The sequence below is a fragment of the Opisthocomus hoazin genome, chromosome 1 (assembly GCF_030867145.1).
Source record: "Opisthocomus hoazin isolate bOpiHoa1 chromosome 1, bOpiHoa1.hap1, whole genome shotgun sequence".
NCBI lineage: Eukaryota > Metazoa > Chordata > Aves > Opisthocomiformes > Opisthocomidae > Opisthocomus > Opisthocomus hoazin.
The window spans coordinates 108,665,403-108,678,021 of NC_134414.1; the positions used below are offsets into that span (position 1 = coordinate 108,665,403).

Here is a 12,619-nt window from a genome sequence, read left to right on the forward strand (position 1 = left end):
TTATTATCTAGCAACAACTAAAAATAATATGTGTTATCAACATTATTCTCATACGAAATCCAAAACACAGCAGCTACTAGGAATAAAATTAACTCTGTCCCATCTGAAAGCAGGACAGTTAGTTTCTGTGGCACTGTGCAGGAGTCTGACATCTTATTTTACAGGTTTTTTTAATTTGTAAATTTGTCCTCATGGTCATGTTTCTGTTTTTCTTGAAACTACTATATTCTTATGGTCCCCAGAGACAGTTTCCTAAATGCTGTCGTGCTGCTGTTTTAATCTGCCAGTGTATCTGCTTTGATTAACTTAAGGACAATGGAAAAATCAAAACAAAGAGGGAAGTAAAAGTTCTCACTTTAAACCGTAGGCTTTATTTAAACTAACAGAGCCCTTCTGTCTCACCCTAGCTTTGAAAATTGTATGTAACTGAAAAGTCTTTGATTAAATCTGAATAATAAAGCCCTGCAGTCTGTCAGGATATTGTGCCAAAAGATCCCAGGGTAGTGTTTTGTTCTCCTGTGTGACACAGGTACCAGTTGTCATCTTAGAGCAGACTTCTAGAACAGGAGTAGAAAGATGAAGGATTTTAGAATGTTTTATGTTTCTTTAGAAATGCAAACTGTATAAGAAATGTTACTTCTTTGTTCATATTCTATATGTGTGAATACCATACCCTGGCTATGTTGTTCTAAGCGTATGAACACTAAATACTAACATGAATTTCAGTTATCCTCATCAGCTAGAAATTATACCTATTTTACAGTTAAAAACTGAAATTCTGCACCTGGAAGTAGTAAATTTCTCACTTCGTTGTTTTTGACTTCATTGTGTGCTTCTGTTTTACAGGGAAGGATGCTCTTTTCCCATGACTATATCTTTTGGTGTGGTGACTTTAATTATCGAATAGATATTCCAAATGAGGAGGTTAAGGACCTAATACGACAACAGAACTGGGAACCTCTTATAGCAGGAGACCAACTTATCAATCAGAAAAATTCTGGACAGGTATCTTAAAAATGTTACCGCACTTAAAAATACTTTATTTTTGTTTTTGGCTTTGGTGATTTTCTGTGGTGCTTCTGTAAATCTATATCCTCAGCATGTTTTACTTATCACTTTTGTCCAGGTAGTGGTATGGAAGGGTGGGACATAGCAACACTTAGTAATTTATTCGTAATAACTGACCTGAAGAGGCAGTGATATAAGTATAGTGCCCAGCTGGTGAGAGTGAGGTTTTTCTTTCTCTGCTGGAAATAAAAGGAGACTCATCTTTGTAGAACTTCTTGTTGGAGTTTACTAACTATAATATTTTTCTTTTCATCAGGTGCAACTGTTTAAAAAATATTAGTAGAAGTTCTTTTGGTAATGTTGCTATTTAAGTTGCTGCAGCAGTAGGTCTAATGCTGTTACTGTCATTCTGTTGTTCTGTTGGAAAAAGAAATAGCCCAGACAATAGTCTTTTTACTTACAAAGAGGAGGAGCATGGAATAACAAAGTCTGAAGAAAGCTTCAGTTTTTATATTTTTAGGGTTTCTTGGGAGGCAGCATGTAGCAAGTAAAGGAATATTTGTAATTAATCAAATTTTGTGTGCATGTGTCTATTCTTTCTTTCCAGCTTTATGTTGGAAGGCTGTAGATGGTAAAATGAGAGACAGTCCTCTGTTGTCAGTTTTGTCTCCTTCCAGCACTTTGATACTAAGCAGTGCTTTTTCTGAAGTGGAGTTCTCTTCCGTTTCTGCTGATGTCTTGTGCATGAGAACAGGAGAAAAAACACTTGATAATTTTTAATTCTTTTTTTTTTAACCCAGTTCCTAGAGAAAGAGACGTACGTTCAAATGGGCAAACAGCATGATTGTCTGTTAATTCGACCAAAACAAAAGAGGTGTTGAGGTCTGGGGACACTTACAGCAGTTATAAACATCTACGGAAACTACCGGAATATGAAAAAGATTCAAAACAGCCTTCTGGCTGGGGAGAAGAAGGGGTAGTGTTGCACAGTTGGAGTAATATTCCATTATTTGGAAGTGGCTGACTGGGCAGCAGGGGGTATCAGCTGGCTAGCGAGAGTAGCTGCACAGTTGTTGCATGTGGCTCTTAACTGGTGTATCTGCTGTTCAGGAAAGGTGTTTACATAACAACTTTCTTCATAAAAGTAGGTTAACAAATAATTACCAAAGGCAAAGAAATTGATGGATTGTCTCAGAAGTTGTGGATCTTCTGATGCTTGACATTGATTTTTAAATTGACTGGATTTCAATTTATATTCCTAGCAAGAAAAGCAGAGTATCCTGTCATTTGATGCAGACTTGATTATAAGATCTAAGTTACATTTGACTATAAGATCTAAGTTACAGTTACATTTTACAGATCTCTGATGTGAAGTAAAACTGCCTATACGAAATTAAACTCCAGACTGGAGCTGGTTAACTAAAGGGTTTTCACTTATGTCTAATTTAAACACTTAAGGAACGAGCAAATCTCCTGGCCTTCTAGGGTCTTGTGTCAGCTGGCTGAATCTGTTTATGTTGCAAAGTACCTAACGGATTTTTTTATTCCTTTCAACTGACTCTGTATCTCTGAATACCATACGTATTCTTGGCAGATAATTTCACACAATATCTCTTTCGATTCTGTTTTCCTGTTTTCTTGAGAAGAAACAGTGATATTATCTGTTTAATCTTTCAGTTCATATTGAATGTATTAAGAATTCTGTATTTTTCTTTTTTTCCCCCCCCCTTAACTCCAGTGTATTGGTGGGGCATCTTCTGTCAATTTGGGGGAATGCTTTGCATGTTCAGATAGGTACATAAAATATAAACCTTAATTCCCAAATTTGCTGATACATGAGCAACTGATCGACCAGTGAAAGTGCTGTGGACAGCATCTGTGTTCTGGATGACCTCAAGTTCTGAACGATATTGGAGGAACAGTAGGTTGCTCATGAGCCTGGGTTTAAAGATAAGTGTTGACATACTTCTGTTTAATGATGATCTGTCTGGGTCACTATTGAGTCTTAGTGGCAAACGTAGAATGTTTTCAGTAGATAAAATTTGGAGCAGGGTTCATATTATCAATTTTTTTTAATTTTATTTTAGATGCGTATACAGGTTTTCACTGTTAGAAGAGAGAATTCTGATTAGTTTCAAGCTGTTTCCCATCTGTTTCTGTCTTCTGGCATGACACATAACTGCTTTGTTTCTTACAGATTTTTAGGGGATTTTTGGAAGGGAAAATAAATTTTGCTCCTACATACAAATATGATCTATTTTCTGATGACTATGACACCAGTGAAAAATGTCGCACACCGGCATGGACAGATCGTATTCTTTGGAGAAGAAGAAAGTGGCCTTTTGACCGATCAGGTTTGAGTGCTTCCTTAAATAGTTTAAAATATTCTATTAGCTGGCTTATAGAATCCACTTAGTGGCATTCAGAGCACCAGTGATTCTGAGCTTCTGTCCCTGACTTTGTATGAGACAGGAAGCTTATAATAGTACCTGCAATAAATACAGTGACACTGAACAGGAGGATCAAGAATCAGATACCAGTTACTGATATTTCAGTAGTTCAAAAGGATCTTCTGTTTTTTTCTGTAAAACACTTGGTTTTGGTTTACTTTCTTTTATCTCTTTTTACGAATAGCTTATTTTTTAAAGCATATTCTTGCAATCACTGTGTTTTTCCCCTTTTGTTTTCATTAATACTGAATGTAGCGGAAGACCTGGATCTTCTGAATGCTAGTTTTCACGATGACAGCAATGTCCCTTATACGTGGAATCCTGGTACTTTGTTGCACTATGGAAGAGCAGAGCTGAAAACATCTGATCATAGGTTTCAGTTTTATTTTATACATTACTTCCTAATCATGGAAGATTTCATATTCATGTTATATATTTTGTTGTTCAGATGCTCTGCTTATGGTTTTTTCTCGTGTGTTTTTTTCCAAGGCCTGTGGTTGCATTGATTGACATTGACATATTTGAAATTGAAGCGGAAGAGAGACAAAAAATTTATAAAGAGGTGATTGCAGTGCAAGGACCACCTGATGGTACTGTAATGGTCTCCATCAGAAGTTCTTCAGCAGAAGAAAACTATTTTGATGATAACTTGATTGATGATCTTCTTCAAAAATTTGCAAGCTATGGTGAAGTTATACTTATAAGGTTAAAAAGACTTTTTACTTTTAATCTCTATTCCTCTTCATTGTTCCCACCTATTTCCTGAATAAAGTTGCTTTCTTAGCAAGCATTTCAGTTATGATCTGCTTCATTTTTAACATTTAGTTTCCAACTTTAATGTCTTTACAGCTGGAAATTAGTTTTACATACCTGTATGTGTCTCAGTTTTCAGGCTTAATTTTTCCAGATACTGTTTGGTTTTGATATAGAATATCATACTGACTTTGTCAGAAATCAGAGTTAAAATCTGTCATTTATGTAATTTTATACAAATTTTGCATTCTAAAATTAGGTTAGTAGTCTTGAATGAACTGAAGATGAGAGGATCCTTGTGAATGTTGCATTTTCACTAAGCTGTTAATTGAACTATAACTGTTGTGATATTTTCTTTGGGTTTCTTGGGGGGTTGTTTCGGTTTTTTTTCAGAAGACTAGGAGCATAGTCCGAAGTCCATAGTGTGATGTAATGTGGAACACCTAATACTAATATCTGATCTGTAGCCACACAATTAATATTGAATGTGTAACTGTAGTCACATAATTTTTAAGAGGACAGTGCTTTTGCTGTGTGATATTTACCTGGTTCCTTTTGCTTTATTTTTTTGTTGTTGTAAGAATACATTTAGTTAGAGCTTATTAGCTAATTATATATATTTAATGAACTACAAAAAAAAATTCTTCATCGAGTGAAACACTGAAAACCCTTTAAGATAAGATGCTTCAGAAGTTAGTAGATAGTATAAGGTATTTTTATTTTAATTATTGTTTCAAATGCAGGTTCGTTGAGGACAAGATGTGGGTAACATTTTTGGAAGGAAGCTCTGCTTTGAATGTTATGAATTTAAATGGTACTGAGGTAATGTAAAAATTACTGAACTTCTGTATAGCAAGAGAAAATCCAACTTCTTAAAGAGTACTTGAATGGGTTGGGGGTTTTGTTTGTTTTTTAATTCTTTTAAGTTTTTCATGTTCCATACTAGACTGTTGCATTTAATTTTTTTTTGTTTTTTTTGCTTTTGATAGCCGTATAGCATTATGTCATCATTATGTTATCAAAAGCCATCTGAAAGAAATACCAAAGTTAATTTATTGTTAGGAGGAGGACTGCTAGAGAACTTGAGAGCCCATATTGGGGGGCATCTTCATCAAATGAGGGATTTTCTATTTATTTATATAAATGATTTAAAAAGCAGAATTTTTACCTTGAGTTTGTAGTATGGACCAGTTTATCATATTTATAGCCTGCAAGTATTTAGAATTCAGCACTCATGTACTGCAGTCAATTTATAATGTCAAAATTTCAGCTCTCATTGACTCCTGTAGGGCCAGTATTTAATCTTTGTAAATATTGTCATTTTCATGTTCCAATTTTTACTGATCTATGTTCCTATTAAGACTTAGATTCTGTAATGTGATGTTTGCAGATGGATCCTTGCATCTGCTGAGTTTCACTGACAGCCTATGCAGGATAAGGGGCTCATTGTCATGTGTCAGTTTGCAGAATGAAGGCCTGCTCTTTTATCAGTCTCTAAAAATTACTTTAATAATGTAGTTTATAAGCATCCATTTTTCTTTGCAAAGAGTAGCATTTCTGTTGGAATAAGGAAAACAGAAGCTTTCCTATTAACTGAAAAGAAAAATCTTAGGAGACAAGTTGTTAATTTTTCTTTAGAAAAATATTGAATAGTTGTAATTAACAGTTTAAACTAAATAAATGTACTTGATTACCGAAATGAGGTGAGAAGCATAATTATTTTTGTGATGTGTTGTTTAGCCTCAGAAATTCTGATAACCTTATTTGTGATGTTTTCAGTAATTTTTTTTTTCAGCCTAGAAGGCTGATTTTTCATGTACCTGCTTTTAACAATTTCTGGTTTGTGCATACCTTTTTGGCAATTCAGCTACTAGGAAGGATTATAAACATAAGCTTGAAAAATCCAGATTGGATCAGAAGTTTGGAAGATGAAATGAATCTAGAGAAGATTAATATTGGGCTGCCTTCATCAACAAGCTCCACTTTGCTTTGTGAAGATGCAGAAGTTACTGCAGACTATGATATGGAAGGTTTGTTCAAATAAAGTATTCCTCATTTTGAAAAGCTTACAGTCCTAAATAATGTGGTTAGTTTAATGCATATATCAATACTTTAACAAGTTTATGCCCATCTAAAACAGATAAATTAGACATCCCATTGTTTCCAACAGTATCTTGACAACTTGTTGAGCAGTGTCAATTTGCACTGTGTCTTAGATTTTACTAATTTGCTGACATTCTGTTTACTCTTCTTGCTTTATCCTGTGACCTACCCTCTCAGGTCACTTCATTCCAGCAACTTTTACTATTCATGGAGATGCCCTGTAAGCAGGATATACACACCTTCAGAGTGCAAAGCAATCATTTTTTTGCCAGTACACAGAATAGATTAATATGACAAATGCCTACCACCCCCAGGAAGACCTGATGAGCCTTTGACAGGCAGCCAAATATGGGTTGGGCAAGGAAACCTTCAACTTCTGGTACTCCTTGGAACAGGCCGATATTTGGCATTGATGAGTTGCTGTTTTCTGGTTCCCTGGTTTCTGTTGGTTTTGGTTTCTCCCTTGAAGGATTTTTGTATCTTTTCACTTCATACTTTTTGAGCGGAATCCTCAAGCTGCTGAATATCACTGTTGCAGCAGTTGTGCCTCTGCATTTTTGCTTTTCTTTACTTGCATGTTTCTAATCTATGCACTTTGTCACAGCTTAGTTTTTGATCTATTAATTTTTATGAAAGCTCTGCTTCACTCTCTTCTCTACATTAAAATATATTCTTCTTATATCCTTGGCAAGTAAACTATCAGGTTTTCGAACAGCAGCAAAAAAACCCCACATATCTTACCTGCTGACGCTTCCTGTATGTAGTGCATTTCCATATGTATATTACAGGGTCACTTTTTTCTCATTTCTTGAATATATATACTTTCTAAATGTAGTCATTGTGTCTATATTGATTTATTCCGAGTCGCTCATTTGCTTTGAAATTCCATCCAAGCTCCTTAGTGGCAAACATTGTGTTGCAAAAGTTTCAAGAAAAGAGATGGCAGCTATGTATTCTGGAAAGAGTAGACTAAGGGTTTTTTGTACAGGTATTTCATAAAGGAAGAGAATGTTTTGGTAAGGGTACAGGTATGGGGAACCTGTATGAAAAGGTTAAATTTGTGTTAGTCTCAGTGTGATAGCATACTTCATCCGTTTTCCAAATCAGGTAGGAAACAAGACTTTAACAGTTTAGGTGCCTGTATGATTAATAGTCCTACGTGAAATAGTATGATTCCCTTAAAATGTGACATCTCAAATCTCACAAGACTCTTAAATCAAGAGCTAATATCTAATTAGCAGCCTGGTTAGTCTGTTACTGCCGAGCAGTGCAGAGTTGAAGCTGGAACTTGTGTAGAACAGTGTGTTTCATTCATGTATTTGAAGAGAGAGAAGCCTAGAAGTTATGGAAGAAAGAATTACTGTGGTCTTATTGGAGTGTGATGGGATAATTGTCTATTTTAGGCATTTTGAGTATTAACATAAAAATTTTTCTAAATTGACAGGTTACTTTTCAAAGGCATGTCCATGTTGAACTTTTTTCAAAACATCATTCCACCTGCTAAAACAGGAGGTATTACAGGTAGCAGATATTTTGAAATCCCCTACCCAGCCTGCCAAAGAATTAAGGAAGCTTGCAATCTATTGCAAACCAGGGAAATAATTTTTTGCAAAGATCTTCTTTGTAAAGCTAATTGTTTCTTAGATTAAGCAACATTACCATTGCCACACAATTATAATTACCTATCATATGTATCTATAATATATATTATGCATTTGGAGTATTTTGAATACATGTGCGCTCTTCATGTATAATTTTATGATGCAAGGATCGTACTTTGGTTGTTGAGATAATTCCTTAGCACTTGAGGGCTTTTTGCAGAAAATCCCATACCCAGAATCAGTTTCTAATTTCCCCACTTTTTAAAAAAAGCAATTATTGTTCCCTTTATTTTACATGCTTTTTCTTTTTTGGGATGGGGTTTGTTGCTTAGGAGACATTGATGACTACAGTGCTGAAGTAGAAGAAATCCTTCCTCAGCATCTACAGCCAACTTCAAGCTCTGGTCTTGGAACCTCTCCAAGCTCTTCACCACGTTCCAGTCCCTGTCAATCCCCTACGCTGCCAGAGGCACCTACGCTCCCGGTGAGACCGAGCCGAGCACCAACAAAAACTCCTGGACCACCTGTTTCCACACACAGTGCGTATTACATTGTTCAGCTGCCTCTGTTACTACTATACCATCTAGCAGCTGTATGGCCCAGTGATAGAATAGTACCTTACAGATTATTTTTGCTTTAGATTAATGTAAAAGGCTATTCTTGTTGTTACCTAGCATTTTGCGCATACCTGGCCTTAGGCAAATCACCTCATTCTTTGTGTCTCAGTTTTCCTAATGGACAGTGGAAGAGCTTTGTTTCCTGAGTTGTATTTAGTACACTGTCCACTGATCTGTGCCGCTACAAACTACCTAACTTACACTAATTCTTTAACATTTCAACATGAACAAGACATCTCAAAAAATTATGTGATTAATAGGCTTTCTAAGTTAATTAGTTCAAAACCTTTATTCAATAATTCTGTTGCAATGTCAGTGTAACCCTAGTTCACTTTAGTCATACTCTTCAAATACAGCCCACTTCAATTAATGCTCCTATCAACTGTGATATGTAAATTGTAATCAACACATTTGTAAATTGGGTGTATAATGTGAAAGTTTCTGTTTAAACACAACTTTAGTTTAGTGACGAAGTGGACATTTAGAATTACAGTATTTGGAATGGCTTCTAGGACAGTTTGTTTCAGTGCAATTTGGAGTAACTGTACAAAGACTGCTAAAGTGCCTCCAGAATTTCCCTTGTAATGTTTTTTTCCAGAGCACTCAGTTCACAGATTAGCATAAAAATTTGGAAGTCTGCAATTTTTAAGAATGTTTAGGATTCTATGAAAAGCATATTCTGATTAAAGCATATGAGATAAAAATCTTGGTTTAGGAAATCTGCTTGTTTTCACCATTGGTTTATTCTGCTTGTTTTCCCTCTCTCAGAAAGTTCTTTGTCATTGTTTCCAGAGCTGGGAACTGACTGTCCTCTCTGTGAAAATAACTTGTGACTACAAAAGCTTTACGTGATTAGAATGTACAAGTGATTAATTTTTGCATTGTTTTCTGTCATGTTCTCCAGCTGAATTTCAACTTGGTACCCAGCAGAAAGAGTCTTCTCAGAGCTTAGAGCCTAAGCGTCCTCCACCACCTCGCCCCGTTGCTCCTCCTGCACGCCCTGCTCCACCACAGAGGCCACCTCCACCATCAGGTAATGCGGTGATGTATATCATGAGGTCAGAAATATTTTGTTTCAAGTCTGAGATGAATTTTAAAGTTCCATGCCCAAACTACACATTATATTGTTGGTTTGGGGCTCAATGAAACATACCAGTTTTTCAGTAAAATGTTTAGTTGATATATGTAATAGTAGTAACAGCATAGGAAATAACAGCATTTTTCAGTACCGTTTAAATATTGTCTTTGCCTAGTGAATAAGTTTTAAAATCTTTATAAACTTATTTTCACAGTTTAAAAATGTGGACTTCCTTACAGCAGTGTTTATTCAACATTTTAGTTTTTATAGCATCTTCATTCTTAAAATAAAAGATAATTAATCATGTGCATTCATTGATTTCCTTTCATTTTGACATCAGTATGTATGCATTTTATCATGTCCAAGTTTTTAATGTAGAGTTCATCTGGATCATCTGAAAATGTAAACAATTGAGCGCTAAGAAACTGGATGTTCAGAAGCATGTGGACGACATAGTTGCTAACAAACTGACCCTTGTCATTTTTAAATTTCTCATTCTTTTTCTTCCCTCTTACTGTACTGATATTTTTCATTATTGCTGCATTCATTTCTTAAATACTGTAAGGCGGTAGGAGTCCTGCACCTGCTAGAAAAGAATTTGGAGGTAATGATTTTAATTGTTTTCAGTGTGACTAGTTAGCAAAACTACTGTGGTGGTCTGTTGTGACAATACTTGATATGATGATGTCCAAAGGTATAAAAATCAGTAATTCTGAAAGATCTCAGGGTTTGACTTTTCCAAGAAAAAATATTTATCCAGAAGTTGGTACATTATAGTCAGATGGAATAAAATTGTTCCAGGTTTTTATTACTTTGTCCTGGTCAAAGTATACCCAGCTAACTTTTTTGTGAAAGCGGAAACTTGTCTTTAGTTGTGAAAAGGCTAGCTATTTTCCTCACAGTCCATGACAAGGAGCATTGTAAAATGGATTGTAATTGTAGCTACTTGCAGTGATTATCCATTAATTAGTTGTTCAAGTTGAAACTACTGCTGGTCTGTCCCAGTTTCCCCCAGATGATGACCAATTAACAGAGCACTTCAAATCACTGAGCTATATTTGTCTCTAAGCTGAACACTAGTATGTGGGTAGTTTATTTTCTGTTTCCAAGTCTGAAATGTGCTCCTAAGCCCTTCATAGAGACATGAAACTTCCTCCATAGTTCTTCGAGCTAGCGGGTAATTCAGAAACACAAACTTCACAAAAAAGTTTATTCAGTTACTTTGAAGGCACTCGAGAGCTAAAGGTCTTTATAAAATAACAAAATCCTGAAATAATTCTTCCTGAATTCCTTCCCTTTTGATAATCCTGATGGCCTCACCAACCCTTCAGGCTAGTTTTGTTTTTTTCCAGCTTGATCTGGTTTTGCATGTAATAATGACTCAGGTGTTCTCAAAAGTGCTGCTTCTTGAAACTTATCTTTGTCCTTCTTTGTCACATGCTTCATAGCTGAGCTGTCATGCTTGGACTTAAATCAGCTCATTAAAGCATGGGATAGAGTGAGAATAGTTAGTGCCTTTGAAATACTTTCTTAATGGCTTTTCAGATGTTGCCACTCAGTAGTAAAGAGGGGTTTTTGAGAAAATAATTCAAAAGTTTTGAGCAATCTCAGAAAACAAGTAAACTATTTTACGTAGCATATAAATATCAGCTAATTTATTCTGATGTCAGGCGGATATGTGCATGGCTCTTAGAAACAGGTGAGGGAATGAGGTTATTATGCCAAAGGCATAATATTTTGAATTAGTTAAAATGCTTAAGTTTTAGAAAATAGACAGTTTATACATAACACAACATGTGTGGCATTTAATTCATTGTACTGCTTCGGTCCTATATAGTTTTGTGTGCACTGATACAATCCTGTTTGCCTAGTTTGTCTCAATTGTGCAAAGACTAACTTTTTTTACCCTCTTTCCCAACATAGCTTTCCATAAAGATTTGTAGCTTGCATAAAACTTGCTTTTTATGCAATCTTTTAAAAGAGATTGTAGTATATTTTTTCATTTATTATTCTGACCTAAAGTTCATCCCACTTTTTCTGTCCTCTTCATTTTCCACTCGTGGCGTATATTTATAAGGCATAATGCTTTGCTTTTCAGTGGTACCTGAGCTCAGCTCTGAGTAAGCTAGCACAGGACTGGAAGCAGTATAAATGTCATAGTGTGCTACTGTGCACTGTGCATCTGTGCATCTGGAAATGGCATCTGTTTCCCTTACCTAGAACGAAGGCTCCTAAAACACTGTGAAAATATCCCTGTGTACTGTAAAAGTGTATTAAACTTAGTTTTTAGTCTTCCGTAGCACACGCAAAGTGACACTGATCATGTCTTTAAAATGTGCAGTTTAAATGTTACTTTTTTTTTTCCTATGTGTTTTAACCTTTTTTTTCTGAGTGTTTCACTCTCTTCAGTGCCCATAGCATTTCTTCTAATGGCTCAATATGCTTTGAAGATGGGAGTAGGATTTGGACATCTAAGGTTTTATTAAAGTTTGGTCATATTTTATATCAGGAATAACTCAGAATTCAAGGAAACAGGGCTGCATGCTCATTGCAGGGGTTTGCAAAGTGTAGACTTGTTGCCTACTAATGCAAAAGATTTCCACTGAGGGTTTTATAAGCTCTCAGTTGTTTATAGTTAAAAATTAAAATGTTGCAGTCTGTTTACCCAATATTTTTTTTTAATGCATTACAGAGTAAATTCCTAGGGAACATTAAAAATTACAAAGGCTGCTAATTGTCAATTACTTGAAGTTAAAAAATAATCTTTGGTTTGGGTTTTTTTCCCCTTTAAATATATTAGACTTTCCTGATGAATACAGGAAAGGCTTATAGTTGTATTTTATCACTGATTTAAGCTGTTAAAATGGCATTAAGATTGAGAGAATGCACAGTATTTTCAGTATATGCAATAATTTGGGTAAAATGCATTACATTTTCATTTTGATTATCCTCCAAATAAAGAAAACAAGCCTAGAAAATACAGTAATAAAGTTGACATTAAAAGCAGTG

General features: G+C 35.3%; 1 protein-coding gene across 11 annotated transcripts in view; it reads left to right on the top strand.

Moving 5' to 3' along the window:
- SYNJ1 (synaptojanin 1) overlaps positions 1-12,619 on the top strand; it is a 66,194-nt gene that overhangs the window by 37,153 nt on the left and 16,422 nt on the right. For 6 of the 11 annotated variants that reach the window (XM_075432852.1, XM_075432784.1, XM_075432799.1 and 3 more), the window contains exons 18-26: positions 847-1,005; positions 3,206-3,362; positions 3,714-3,831; positions 3,948-4,163; positions 4,955-5,033; positions 6,079-6,241; positions 8,248-8,454; positions 9,437-9,565; positions 10,176-10,214. In XM_075432852.1, coding sequence (XP_075288967.1) covers positions 847-1,005; positions 3,206-3,362; positions 3,714-3,831; positions 3,948-4,163; positions 4,955-5,033; positions 6,079-6,241; positions 8,248-8,454; positions 9,437-9,565; positions 10,176-10,214 — 1,267 coding nt within the window. The remainder of the gene's footprint in view (positions 1-846; positions 1,006-3,205; positions 3,363-3,713; positions 3,832-3,947; positions 4,164-4,954; positions 5,034-6,078; positions 6,242-8,247; positions 8,455-9,436; positions 9,566-10,175; positions 10,215-12,619) is intronic. The other 5 variants (XM_075432827.1, XM_075432792.1, XM_075432808.1 and 2 more) reach the window with 1 other exon arrangement.